The sequence below is a fragment of the Salvelinus alpinus genome, chromosome 23 (assembly GCF_045679555.1).
Source record: "Salvelinus alpinus chromosome 23, SLU_Salpinus.1, whole genome shotgun sequence".
NCBI lineage: Eukaryota > Metazoa > Chordata > Actinopteri > Salmoniformes > Salmonidae > Salvelinus > Salvelinus alpinus.
Genome location: NC_092108.1, coordinates 19343804 through 19356474, shown reverse-complemented (window position 1 = coordinate 19356474; position 12671 = coordinate 19343804). Strand labels below are relative to the sequence as shown.

The 12671-nt window shown below is 42.7% G+C and overlaps 1 protein-coding gene across 2 annotated transcripts in view; it reads right to left on the bottom strand.

The window, feature by feature from the left end:
• Positions 1-1497: 1497 nt before the first annotated feature.
• Positions 1498-12671, bottom strand: part of LOC139550444 (complement factor B-like) — a 37724-nt gene continuing 26550 nt past the window's right edge. For both annotated transcript variants that reach the window (XM_071361348.1, XM_071361349.1), the window contains exons 10-18: positions 11015-11152; positions 10798-10907; positions 10556-10679; positions 7089-7230; positions 6927-7003; positions 3753-3853; positions 3270-3393; positions 2997-3046; positions 1498-2689 (exon numbers count right to left, since the gene is read on the bottom strand). In XM_071361348.1, coding sequence (XP_071217449.1) covers positions 2507-2689; positions 2997-3046; positions 3270-3393; positions 3753-3853; positions 6927-7003; positions 7089-7230; positions 10556-10679; positions 10798-10907; positions 11015-11152 — 1049 coding nt within the window. In that variant the 3' untranslated portion in view covers positions 1498-2506. The remainder of the gene's footprint in view (positions 2690-2996; positions 3047-3269; positions 3394-3752; positions 3854-6926; positions 7004-7088; positions 7231-10555; positions 10680-10797; positions 10908-11014; positions 11153-12671) is intronic.

Here is a 12671-nt window from a genome sequence, read left to right as displayed (position 1 = left end):
GAGTCCCGTAGGGCGACGCACAATCGGCCCAGCGTTGTCCGGGTTAGGGGAGGGTTTGGCCGAGGTGGGGGGGGCTTTACAAGTAGGCCGTCATTGTAAATAAGAATTTGTTCTTAACTGACATGCCTAGTTAAATTAAGGTTAAATTTAAAAAATCATTAAATAGCCAACAGCTTGCAGATACAGTGCAGTATACCCTACATGATGAGATTATTATGGACAAAAGTGCGAGATAATTTTTATTTGTCAAACAGCAGCCAAGCATCAATCATCATGTTACCAGAATAAGACCCTTCACATTTATTGAAAGGAGCATCCAGTTCATCACTGTGCACTTTCACCACCCTGTGAAGTTCACAGGGTGGTGAACTTCACAGTTCACCATATTTCATCTATAGCCTAATAAATTGCATGCTTTCATATCATGTCGTGACATTTTGATATGTCTAAATCCAACGTGTCGTTGGAGTTACTAAATTTACCACAGATTTATCATTGGTGTTACCATCATTGGTGTTACTAATCTTGCTCATAATGGTAGAAATGACTTAGAGTAATTCAGCTGCCATATTAGTTGATTTAGAACAGAGATGGGCAACTGGCGACCTATCACTTTTGTAGACCCGTGGACCAATTTGACACATTTTATTTGATTCAATAATAATAGAATACACAAGGTGCAATTTCGAAATTCGGGTGGGGAACAGCAGTTACTCAATTAGCCCATGTCAGCAAAACATTTTTAGATTGTAAATTAGTCTTGCAGCCAAGCTATCTAAACTTGTAGTAAGCATGGCAGAATTACAGACAGGGGTGGGGCCCATTGATCATCAGTTATCATATTAAAAACTGCAAACATTTGCCTCCAACCTATGGCAAAATGTGTAGAATTGCAGGAAATTAGCTGTAAAACTGCAAAACCTTCTCTATGCCCCATGACCAAGTGTGCAGAATTGGAAATGAACTTTAAAACTGAATAATTTTCTCTTCCCTGTCATTACCCAAGAACGCAAGGTAACTGAACTAAATGACAAACTGAAATGGTCCACCCACACAGACAGGAGGCTGAAGAAATTTTACTTGTCACCTAAAACCCTCACAAACCTTTACAGATGAACAATTGAGAGCATCCTGTCGTGCTGCATCACCGCCTGGTACGGCAACTGCACCTCCCACAACTGCAGGGCTCTCCAGAGGGAGGTGCGGTCTGCACAACGCATCATTGGGGGCAAAATACCTGCCCTCCAGGACACCTACAGCACCCGATGTCACAGGAAGGCCAAAAAGATCATCAAGGACAACAACCACCTGAGCCACTGCCTGTTCACCCCGCTATCATCCAAAAGGCGAGGTCAGTACAGGTGCATCAAAGCTGGGACTGAGTCTGAAAATCAGCTTCTATCTCAAGGCCATCAAACTGTTAAATAGCCATCAGTAGCACAGAGAGGCTGCTGCCTACATACACAGACTTGAAATCATTGACCACTTTAACAAATGGAACACTAGTCACTTTTAATAATGTCACTTTAATAATGTTTACATATCTTGCATTACTCATCTCACATGTATATACTGTATTCTATACTATCTACTGTATCTTAGTCTATGCCGCTTTGATAATGCTCGTCCATATATTTATATATTCTTAATTCCATTCCATTACTTAGATGTGTGTATAAGGTATTTGTTGTGAAATTGTTAGATATTACTTGTTAGATATTACTGCACTGTCTGAACTAGAAGCACAAGCATTTCGCTACACCCGCAAGAACATCTACTAAACACGTGTATGTGACCAATAAAATTTGATTTGATGAGGAGGGGGCTGCTAAAATGTTTTTCTCGCAAGGTGGAGGGGGGAGTATGGATGTGGGTATGCAGACCCACGAACCACTGTGGCTCCTCATGATGAGTTCCGGATATTTGTGGCCCTCACCCCCATCAAAGTTGCCCGTACCCACATAGATTGAAATAAAAAATGAAAAATGTATTGGATTAAAAAAAATATGCCATGCCCAAAAGCCACTGTAATCTAAAAATGACACACATAACATCATTGTCATAACTGTTATCTCCACTGGCAAAATTCATAATCATTTCTCGGAACACTTGACTGGGTTGAAAATTAACCAGGACATGCCCCTTACCGTAAAACTATCTTTTGGGTCTTGACCAAAGTAAAGTCCAAAGACAATCATTGTGTTTTGATGCATAACCAACTACACAACAGGTCAAAGACGGCAGATTTTCATTAGATATTTGACTGAACTGTCAACAAACACATTTGAACTAAATCAAATCCTGTTAATTTGTAGTAAAAATCTAAACCATTGCAGACATAAATTTCATATTCCTACAATAAACATACAAACAAAATCACATTGACTGAAAATAATGAACTACTCTTCACATCTTCTGCAGGGGCACAACTTCTACATTCTATTTGAATTGTTGATATAGGCCTACTGTATTTAGCATGTATGTATGCAAGTTACACATATGATTATCAGTCAACAAATTTTAAAGGCTCATAATTAGTTTCATTTTTTTTTTCTCCCAGGTGCTTCTTGAGGAACTCCTGCATTCGGAATAGGTTAATGTGGTAATCTCTAGTAGTTGCAGTTGAAAGAGGCTTTGGGATATTATTACCCATACACAGGTCCTTAACCCCCCAGCTGATCACACCCACCTAAGACAAAAATAAGTTGATTACTTTAATAATATACAGACAGTGAATTGTTATTTTAACGTGGCCAAGTTTAACTCCCCAAAACACATTCAAAGGAATAGTAGTACATCACAAATTGAGACTTTGAACTACAAAGGCCTTAAAACATCTAGAGAGGTTCAACATTTCAAGAGAAACCTAATTCTGCACATTTCACGAGAATGTCACTGGTGCGATTTACTGTTTATCTTGATACAACCAGCACCATGCTGATAAAAGAAACATAGTATTTATACGTGGAAGTATAGGTTATATAATGTACACTCACCTGAATCCGACGTTTTAGATTTTTCAGATACAGGGCGCCACCAGAGTCACCTTTAAATGCACACATACTGTACATGTAATACAATGTCATATAGCCTACGTGTATTTGCACACTGCCAGGTGAGACACCATACATGTAAATGACCATTCATAAATATTACACAGCTATGGGATGTGCTAGAAAATATAAAAATGACTGTATGCAGAAGTTTCCTGTAATACTGTGTTTAGTTTGCATAGTGATACATTTCCTTGATACATTGATTGAATGTACCTTTGCAGGCAATGTCCTCAACTTTGTCATCTGTCCCTCCTGTACACAGGAAGTTCTTAGTCACAGCCTCCTTGTAGTTTTTAATGCCCTCAGCTTCCTCTGCATCCTTAATACAGCTCTCCCTCTGTGAAAAAGGAACAGAGACTGTCAGAGTTCACAGAACCCATCATTGTGGTATTCACGCCGTAACTCTTATTCTTATAGCCCATGGACAAATCAGATTGTGGAATTGTTTAAAGTACTTTCCAGACTTACTACTACTTGTATTAGCAAGTAGACCATCCTCACCGGCAGATCCTTACAAGTTTATGAATAAAAAGTAACTATATGTTTTTGGGTGAAAGTGTGTAAGCCTAGACACTGCATAAACATTGCTATGGCATGTTTGATTGAATTCCAGCCTGCTCATGGCCATCTCAAAGCAAAATTCGAAAAATCTGTTTGAATCTGCTGGCGAGACGGTTTTCACACAAACATTCTCACCTTTTCTTTCAATTTGATTTGAACATCCTTCTCGTACATCTGACCCTTCCACTCAGACATGAATCTGGCAGGTACAGAATTCTGATTCAATAGGAATTCCTCTGGGCAAAGAAAGATCAACTACCATTAGATAGCATACTACAGTAAATGCACATTGAATATTAATAACGATAGCTAAACAACCGTACTTTCTGAGCATGTGCTGCTTTATGGACACAATTTTATAGATGCTGATCCCTCTTTTCTGTTCCCCTCATCTCCCATGGCAATGATCTCTTTGTCTGCTGTAAAAACTTTGACATGTTGTACAAATTTCTTAGTCTGTTCTAACTATAAACGACCTTTGTTGATAATAAACAACATGATTGACATATTGCACAGAGGTGGAACAGTAGGCTACTCTGGCGAATTTCAATGGTGTGCTGTCCATCAAATAGTGCAGTGTTGCTTGGTCACTGAGAAGCAAACTAACAATTGTATGTTATTTAATGTTAAATCGCAGATTGTTCTGCCCCAATGCAATTTGCAGACAGGGCTTGGCTACATGTAGGTATTGTTGGGGAGTAATGTAATCTGTTTACAAAAAAACCTGTAACTGTAATTGTTACGTTACCAGCAAAAATATTTTAATCAGATTACAGATAGTTTTGAAAAAGTATATGATTACTTCTTGGATTACTTTTAAATTCAGAAAGGATTTTTGCGGAAAAAATACATTATGCAACCTTTGTTTTCTCAATGACATTCAATTCAGTGTTAAAAAAAGGTGCACTTTTAAGTTTGTTCCACTTGAAACCACTATGATGACACAGCAAATGCGTTTGATGGATCCTTTTTGTGTTCTTCTAATGCCTCTTTAGGGGAAAGTAATCCAAGGGTAACTGAAACTAATCAGATTACATTACTAGTTTGGGTAATCCAAAAGTTACTGATTAGAATGTGTGTCAGGTAACTGGTAACTGTAACGGATTATATTAGAAAGTACAAATCCTGCATGTAGGCTAGTTTAGGTTGTTATGTAAGAAAAATGCAGAGTAACAGGGCACACAACCCAAAGAAGGATTAAGGAGCCCCCAACACTGAGGAGAGGAAAAGAGCACAGAGGAAACTCAACAGGGCTATACTCAGCCTTGTCTCAGGGTGGTAAGTTGGTGGTTGAAGATATCCCTCTAGTGGTGTGGGGACTGTGCTTTGGCAAAGTGGGTGGGGTTATATCCTGCCTGTTTGGCCCTGTCCGACGATACCCCTGGACAGGGTCTCCCGGGACAGTGTCTCCCGACCCCTCCTGTCTCAGCCTCCAGTATTTATGCTGCAGTAGTTTATGTGTCGGGGGGCTAGGGTCAGTCTGTTATATCTGGAGTATTTCTCCTGTCTTATCCGGTGTCCTGTGTGAATTTAAGTATGCTCTCTCTCTTTCTCTTTTTTTCCCTCTTTCTTTCTTTCTCCCGGAGGACCTGAGCCCTAGGACCATGCCTCAGGACTACCTGGCCTGATGACTCCTTGCTGTCCCCAGTCCACCTGGCCATGCTGCTGCTCCAGTTTCAACTGTTCTGCCTGCGGCTATGGTACCCTGACCTGTTCACCGGACGTGCTACCTGTCCCAGACCTGCTATTTTCAACTCTCTAGAGACAGCAGGAGCGGTAGAGATACTTTGAATGATCGGCTATGAAAAGCCAACTGACATTTACTCCTGAGGTGCTTACCTGTTGCACCCTCGACAACCACTGTGATTATTATTATTTGACCCTGCTGGTCATCTATGAACATTTGAACATCTTGGCCATGTTCTGTTATAATCTCCACCCAGCACAGCCAGAAGAGGACTGGCCACCCCTCATAGCCTGATTAGTCTCTAGGTTTCTTCCTAGGTTATGGCCTTTCTAGGGAGTTTTTCCTAGCCACCGTGCTTCTACACCTGCATTGCTTGCGGTTTGGGGTTTTAGGCTGGGTTTCTGTACAGCACTTTGTGACATCAGCTGATGTAAGTAGGGCTTTATAAATACATTTGATTGATTGTCCTAAAGCCACTCCTGCGTTGTCTTGGATGTGTGCTCAGGGCTGTTGTCCTGTTGGGAGGTGAACCTTAACCCCAGTCTGAAGTCTGAGCGCTCTGGAGCAGGATTTCATCAAGGATTTCTCTGTACTTTGTTCCATTCACCTTTCCCTCGATCCTGACTAGTCTCCCAGTCCCTGCCGCTGAAAAACATCCCCACCACCATGCTTCACCGTAGGGATGGTGCCAGGTTTCCTCCAGACGTGACACTTGGAATTCAGGCCAAAGAGTTCAGAGAATATCCAATCAATGTTATTATTAATGTTGGATCGAGAAATTTGGATAGGATGGAAGAAATTATATAGTAATAAAACCGGCAAAAGAGGTAACGTAAACCAGGGAAAAAACGCAATATCGTCCCATGTGCCCAATAAAAAACATCACACAACCCTTCCCAAAGTAAAAACAAAAGTTAGACAATCCTCCCCTATTTTGGACCACCCCTGCCCCAAGTAAATTTCGATCCGTCCCTAATCTGAATATGTGAGCCTGCTTTTGCATGCCAATGCTGATGACTAGTCATTGGTCAAAAATCAAGACCCCCAATAATTTAAAGATGATAGGAAGGGTTAAAAACAGTGCGAGTAAAATGAGAAACAAGAAGTGGGGGGGAGGGTGAGCAGGAGCTATGTAAAAAAATGTGTGCGTAAAGAAACACATGCGCAGAATGTTATACTATGGTTGTTTGGCTATGGGAAAGAGGCGTACTAAAGATCTATGGTGGACAATAATATGCATTGTAAACAATAAGATTTGGAAGACAAAAATATTTTTTGGCCCCTCAAACATTGTTTAAACAACTAAAAACAGAAATAAAAAGAAGAAGCAGGTCAACAAGTTGTCCATTGACACTATTAAATATGTAAATCATGTTAAGTATCCTAATAATGAACCCCATGTATTGATGTGAAAACAGATTTGTATTTATACGAATTAATCTATTTATAAAAAAATTAAAAAAAGGTTAAGAGGTGTCCTGGGGGACGGATGGTTCAATATGGTTGCGCACCCTCTGCTTATTGATAATTGGCGCTAGAAATCGTTTCTGCTCATATTTTGTGTGCTTATGTTTGGGTAGTTATGACACACTTACATTCATTAGATAAATGATGTCACTCACCTTGCGCCTTACAGGTTGTTGATGTATGGAGACCTGACGCACGGATGGAGGATTCAGTACAAGGAATACAGATGGGCCTGCAAAATACAGCTACATTTCTCAGAGTTGTCCTCTGTCCTCATAAACCATGCCATATTTTGGGCTTGCCATGTCCTGACTTACCTGATATATTTAGACTCTTTGACATCACTATTCAACTTCAAGAGTGCCACATCGTAGTCATAAAACTCTGAAACCCCTTTGTCCTTCTTCTTAAAGACATCATATTCTGGATGAATTATAGGTTTCTGCTCCAACGTCATATCTGAATCAACAGACAAATATGATCTTATTTGAATTTAACAAATGCATTACAATGAATTATCAAATCAAATCAAATTTTATTTGTCACATGCGCGGAATACAACAGGTGTAAAACTTACCGTGAAATACTTACTTACAAGCCCTTAACCAACAGTGCAGTTCAAGAAATAGAGTTACAAAATATTTTTTACAAATCTATTCAATCAAAAAGTAACACAAGAAATGTACATAACAATAACGAGGCTATATACAGGGGGTACCGGTACCGAGTCAATATGTGGGGTTACAGGTTAGTCGAGGTAATTTGTAAAGTGACTATGCATAGATAATAAACAGAGAGTAGCAGCAGTGTAAAAACAAATTGAGGAGGGGGGAGGGGATCAATGTAAATAGTCCGGGTGGCCATTTGATTAGTTGCTCAGCAGTCTTCTGGCTTGGGGGTAAAAGCTGTTAAAGAGCCTTTTGGTCCTAGACTTGGCGCTCTGGTACCGCTTGCCGTGCGGTAGCATTGAGAAATGTCTATGATTTGGGTGACTGGAGTCTTTGACAATTTTTGGGGCCTTCCTCTGACACCGCCTAGTATATACAGTAGGTCCTGAATGTCAGGAAACTTTGCCCAGTGATGTACTGGGTCATACGCACTACCCTCTGTTACACCTTACTGTCAGATGCCGAGCAGTTGCCATAACAGGCGGTGATGCAACCGGTCAGGATGCTCTCGATGGTGCAGCTGTAGAACTTTTTGAGGGTCTGGGGACCCATGCCAAATCTTTTCAGTCTTCTGAGGGGGGAAAGGTGTTGTTGTGCCCTCTTTACAACTGTCTTGGTGTGTTTGGACCATGATAGTTTGTTGGTGATGTGGACACCAAGGACCTTGAAACTCTCGACCCGCTCCCCTATAGCCCGTCGATTATGGGTCCACAATCAGCTCCTTTGTCTTGCTCACATTGAGAGAGAGGTTGTTGTCCTGGCACCAGGTCTCTGACCTCCTCCCTATAGACTGTCTCGTTGTTGTCGGTGATCAGGCCTACCACTGTTGTGTCGACAGCAAACTTAATGATGGTGTTGGAGTCATGCTTGGGCACGCAGTCGTGGGTGAACAGGGAGTACAGGAGGGGACTAAGCACGCACCACTGAGGGGCCCCAGTGTTGAGGATCAGCGTGGCAGATGTGTTGTTGCCTACCCTTACCCCCTGTCAGGCCTGTCAGGAAGTCCAGGATCCAGTTGCAGAGGGAGGTGTTTAGTCCCAGGGTCCTTAGCTTAGTGATAAGCTTTGTGGGCACTATGGTGTTGAACACTGAGCTGTAGTCAATGAAAATAATTCTCACATAGGTGTTCCTTTTGTCCAGGTGGGAAAGGGCAGTGTGGAGTGCGATTGAGATTGTGTCATCTGTGGATCTGTTGGTGCGGTATGCGACTTGGGAGTGGGTCTAGGGTTCCTGGCATGATGGTGTTGATGTGAGCCATGACCAGCCATTCAAAGCACTACAGACGTGAGTGCTTCGCGGGCGGTAATAATTTAGGCAGGTTACCTTCGCTTTCTTGGGTACAGGGACGATGGTCTGTTTGAAACATGTAGGTATTACAGACGCGGCCAGGGAGAGGTTGAAAATATCAGTTTAGACAATTGCCAGTTGGTCCGCGCATGCTTTGAGTACACGGCCAGGTAATCCATCTGGCACCGCAGCTTTGTGAATGTTAACCTGTGTATGGGGTCTTGCTCACATCGGCTACGGAGAGCGTGATCCCACAGTCGTCCGGAACAGCTGGTGCTCTCATGCATGCTTCAGTGTTGCTTGCCTCGAAGCAAGCATAAAAGGCATTTAGCTCGTCTGGTAGGCTTGCGTCACTGGGAAGCTCGCGGCTGGGTTTTCCTTTGTAGTCCGTAATAGTTCTCAAGCCCTGCCACATCCGACGAGCGTCAAAGCCATTCAATCTCAATCCTTTACTGACGCTTGCCCTGTTTGATGGTTCACCTGACAGCATAGCAGGCTTTCTTATAAGCGTCCGGAAGCGGCAGCTCTAGCCTTTAGCTCAGTGCAAATGTTGCCTGCAATCCATGGCTTCTGGTTGGGAAATGTACATATGATCACTGTGGGGACAACGTCGTCAATGCACTTATTGATGAAGCCGGTGACTGAGGTGGTATACTCTTCAATCCCAATGGATGAATCCCGGAACATATTCCAGCCTGCGCTAAAAAAACAGTCCTGTAGCGTAGCATCTGACAACTTCCGTATTGAGCGAGTCACTGGTACTTCCTGCTTTAGTTTTTGCTTGTAAGCAGGAATCAGGAGGATATAATTATGGTCAGATTTGCCAAATAGAGGGCGAGGGAAAGCTTTGTATGCATCTCTGTGTGTGGAATAAAGGTGGTCTAGAGTTTTTCTTCCTCTGGTTGCACATGTGATATGCTGGTAAAACGGATTTAAGTTTGCCTGCATTAAAGTCCCCGGCCACTAGGAGCGCCGCTTCTGGATGAGCATTTTCTTGTCTGCTTATGGCCTTATACAGCTCGTTGAGTGTGGTCTTAGTGCCAGCATCGGTTGTGGTGGTAAATAGACAGCTACGAATAATATAATATAATATAATATAAACTCTCTTGGTAGATAGTGTGGTCTACAGCTTATCATGAGGTATTCTACCTCAGGCAAGCAATACCTCAAGACTTTTTTAATATTAGACATCGCGCACCAGCAGTTACTGACCAACAGAAACTTACAGTCCCGCCCCCATCGCCTTACCAGACGTAGCTGCTCTGTCCTGCCGAAACACAGAGAAGGCAGCCAGCTCTATATTATCCGCATCGTCGTTCAGCCAAGTATCAGTGAAACATAAGATATTACAGTTTTTAATGTCCCGTTGGTAGGATAGTCAATGGTAGATCGTCCAGTTTGTTTTCCAATGATTGCACGTTGTCCAATAAATTCAGAGGGTAGTGGTGGTTTACCTACTCGTCTGCAAATTCTTACAAGGCACCCCGCCCTCCTCCCCCTTTTTCTCTGTCTTTTCTTCACACTGATGACGGGGATTTGGTCCTTGTCTCGACAAAGCAGTATATCCTCCGCGTCGGACTCATTAAAGAAAAAATATTTGTCCATTTTGAGGAGAGTAACCGCTGTACTGATGTCCAGAAGCTCTTTTCGGTCATAAGAGATGGTAGCAACAACATTGTGTACAAAATGAGTTTACAGCAATGCGAAAAAATAAATAAAAAATAGCACAGTTGGTTAGGAGCCTGTAAAACGGCAGCCCTCCCCTCCGGCACCATTATTGAATTGTACATTGTACACATTGCCCAGAGAAGTTCAGAGAAGCACAGTACCTTCCTGGTCAGAGACCTTCACTTTAATCATATCTATCTGCTTCTCCCTGAAACAGTGAGCAGCTGTAAGGACAAATCTAGGTGTAACAAGGGCACCCATGCAAGAGCTATGCTCATTTCCGACCTGAATGGAAGAAGGAGAAATAGATAAATACTGTAGCATGCCTACACAGTAGCTACATAGTAGTTCCTCTTTCATGTAAAATGTTTCTATAAGATCTATTTGTTGTTAATTGACTCACCAAGACAGAGATTGTGACTACCCAAGGGTATTCTTGCCGTTTGGATGAAGTGGAATCATCACCATCGCGGTCCCAGGATAGACCACACAGTTTTACACTGTTACTCTCATCTATAGAGAAGCAGAGAGAGAAAAAACACACCTATGATCATGTACAACAATGTGCACTAATTAAATTTGTACACACTACATGAACACCCATGCAATCCTACACTGACCTATAATCATCTTGAACAAGGATGTCAGTTTGGTGTCATCCCTTAGTTTGTAGAAATGCTTTTCTGAACTCTTCTTCGACACCAACTTGTTGATTTCCTCCTCGTTCATTTCTGCCCCCACACCGAAAACATAAATATCTGAAAGAAAAGCGACAGACAGCTTATGATATCTACGACACGTGTCCTTCACCTCTTATTTCCTGTGTGCTGATCTTTTTTTAAATTTCTCCTTGAGTTTAAGTATTCACATTGGTTGAGTTCCTGCCCGACTACATTGCACCCAGCAAACAGGGGACGTCCTAAGGACATTTGGCCATGTTCCCATGAGGTCCCTTTTAGGTATTCAGAGAGAAGTTATCCCACTGTTATCCCATCCATTCTGAGAATGTTCTAGGAACATTAAAACATTAAATTAACCTTGGGACCATAAATGGACGCTCAGTACAGGTCCCGGTTTGGTCGCAGATGTAACGGCTTTCATATTCCTCCTCCTCCTCGGACGAGGAGAGGCGAGACGGATCGGACCAACACGCAGAGTGGTTAGTGTTCATAATGATTTATTATAACGAAAACTGAACACTGAATTACAAAAACAAATAAACGAAGTGCAGAAACCTATACAGTACCGTGTGGTGAAAACACTAACACGGAAACAAACACCCACAAAACACACGTGAAACTCCGGCTGCCTTAGTATGATTCTCAATCAGGGACAACGATTGACAGCTGCCTCTGATTGAGAATCACACCAGGCCGAACACAAAATCCCAACATAGAAAATCACACATAGACAAACCCACCCAACTCACGCCCTGACCAACTAAATAAATACAAGACAAAGGAAAACAGGTCAGGAACGTGACAGCAGAATAACGTTATAATAAGTCCACTAGGGAACGTTACAAATAGGTTCCTATTTGGTTCTGACAAGACGTTGTCCTTGAGACATTCAATGACCACAAGGGGACATTGCAGACAGGTCATGGCTTGTTACAGATGGAACTTTACTTAAGGTTGTGGCATGACCATTAGGGAATATTACAAAAAGATCCCCAGGAGGTTCCAATAGGACATTATATTCAGGATATTCAGAAAACACAAGGTGACATCCAGTACAGGTCCTGGTTTCCTTTCGATAGAATGTCACAATAAGGTCTTTGAATGACCCTTAGGGAACAACCCTGTTTGGCTCTGACAGAACGTTCTTCTCATGACATTCAACGACCACACAAGCATGTTCCATGCATGTCCTAGTTTGCTTACACCGGGACGTTGTGTCATGGTCCCCAAGAGGGTTATGTTCCAGACATGTCATCAAGGACATTTTTATAGGGGCCTCCCAAGTGGCGCAGTGGACTAAGGCTGCATCACAGTGCTGGCTGTGCCACACGGGATTCTGGGTTTGAGTCCAGGCTCTGTCGCATCCTGGCGCAACTGGGAGACCCATGGGGCAGCGCACAATTTGCCCAGCGTCGTCAGTGTTAGGGGAGGGTTTGGCCGCAGGGATGTCGATGTCCTTGTCCCATCGCGCACTAGCGACTCCTGTGGCAGACTGGCAGACAGTGCATGCTGACACGGTCGCCAGGTGTACGGTGTTTCCCCCGACACATTGGTGCGGCTGGCTTCCGGGTCAAGTGGGCATTGTGTCAAGAAGCAG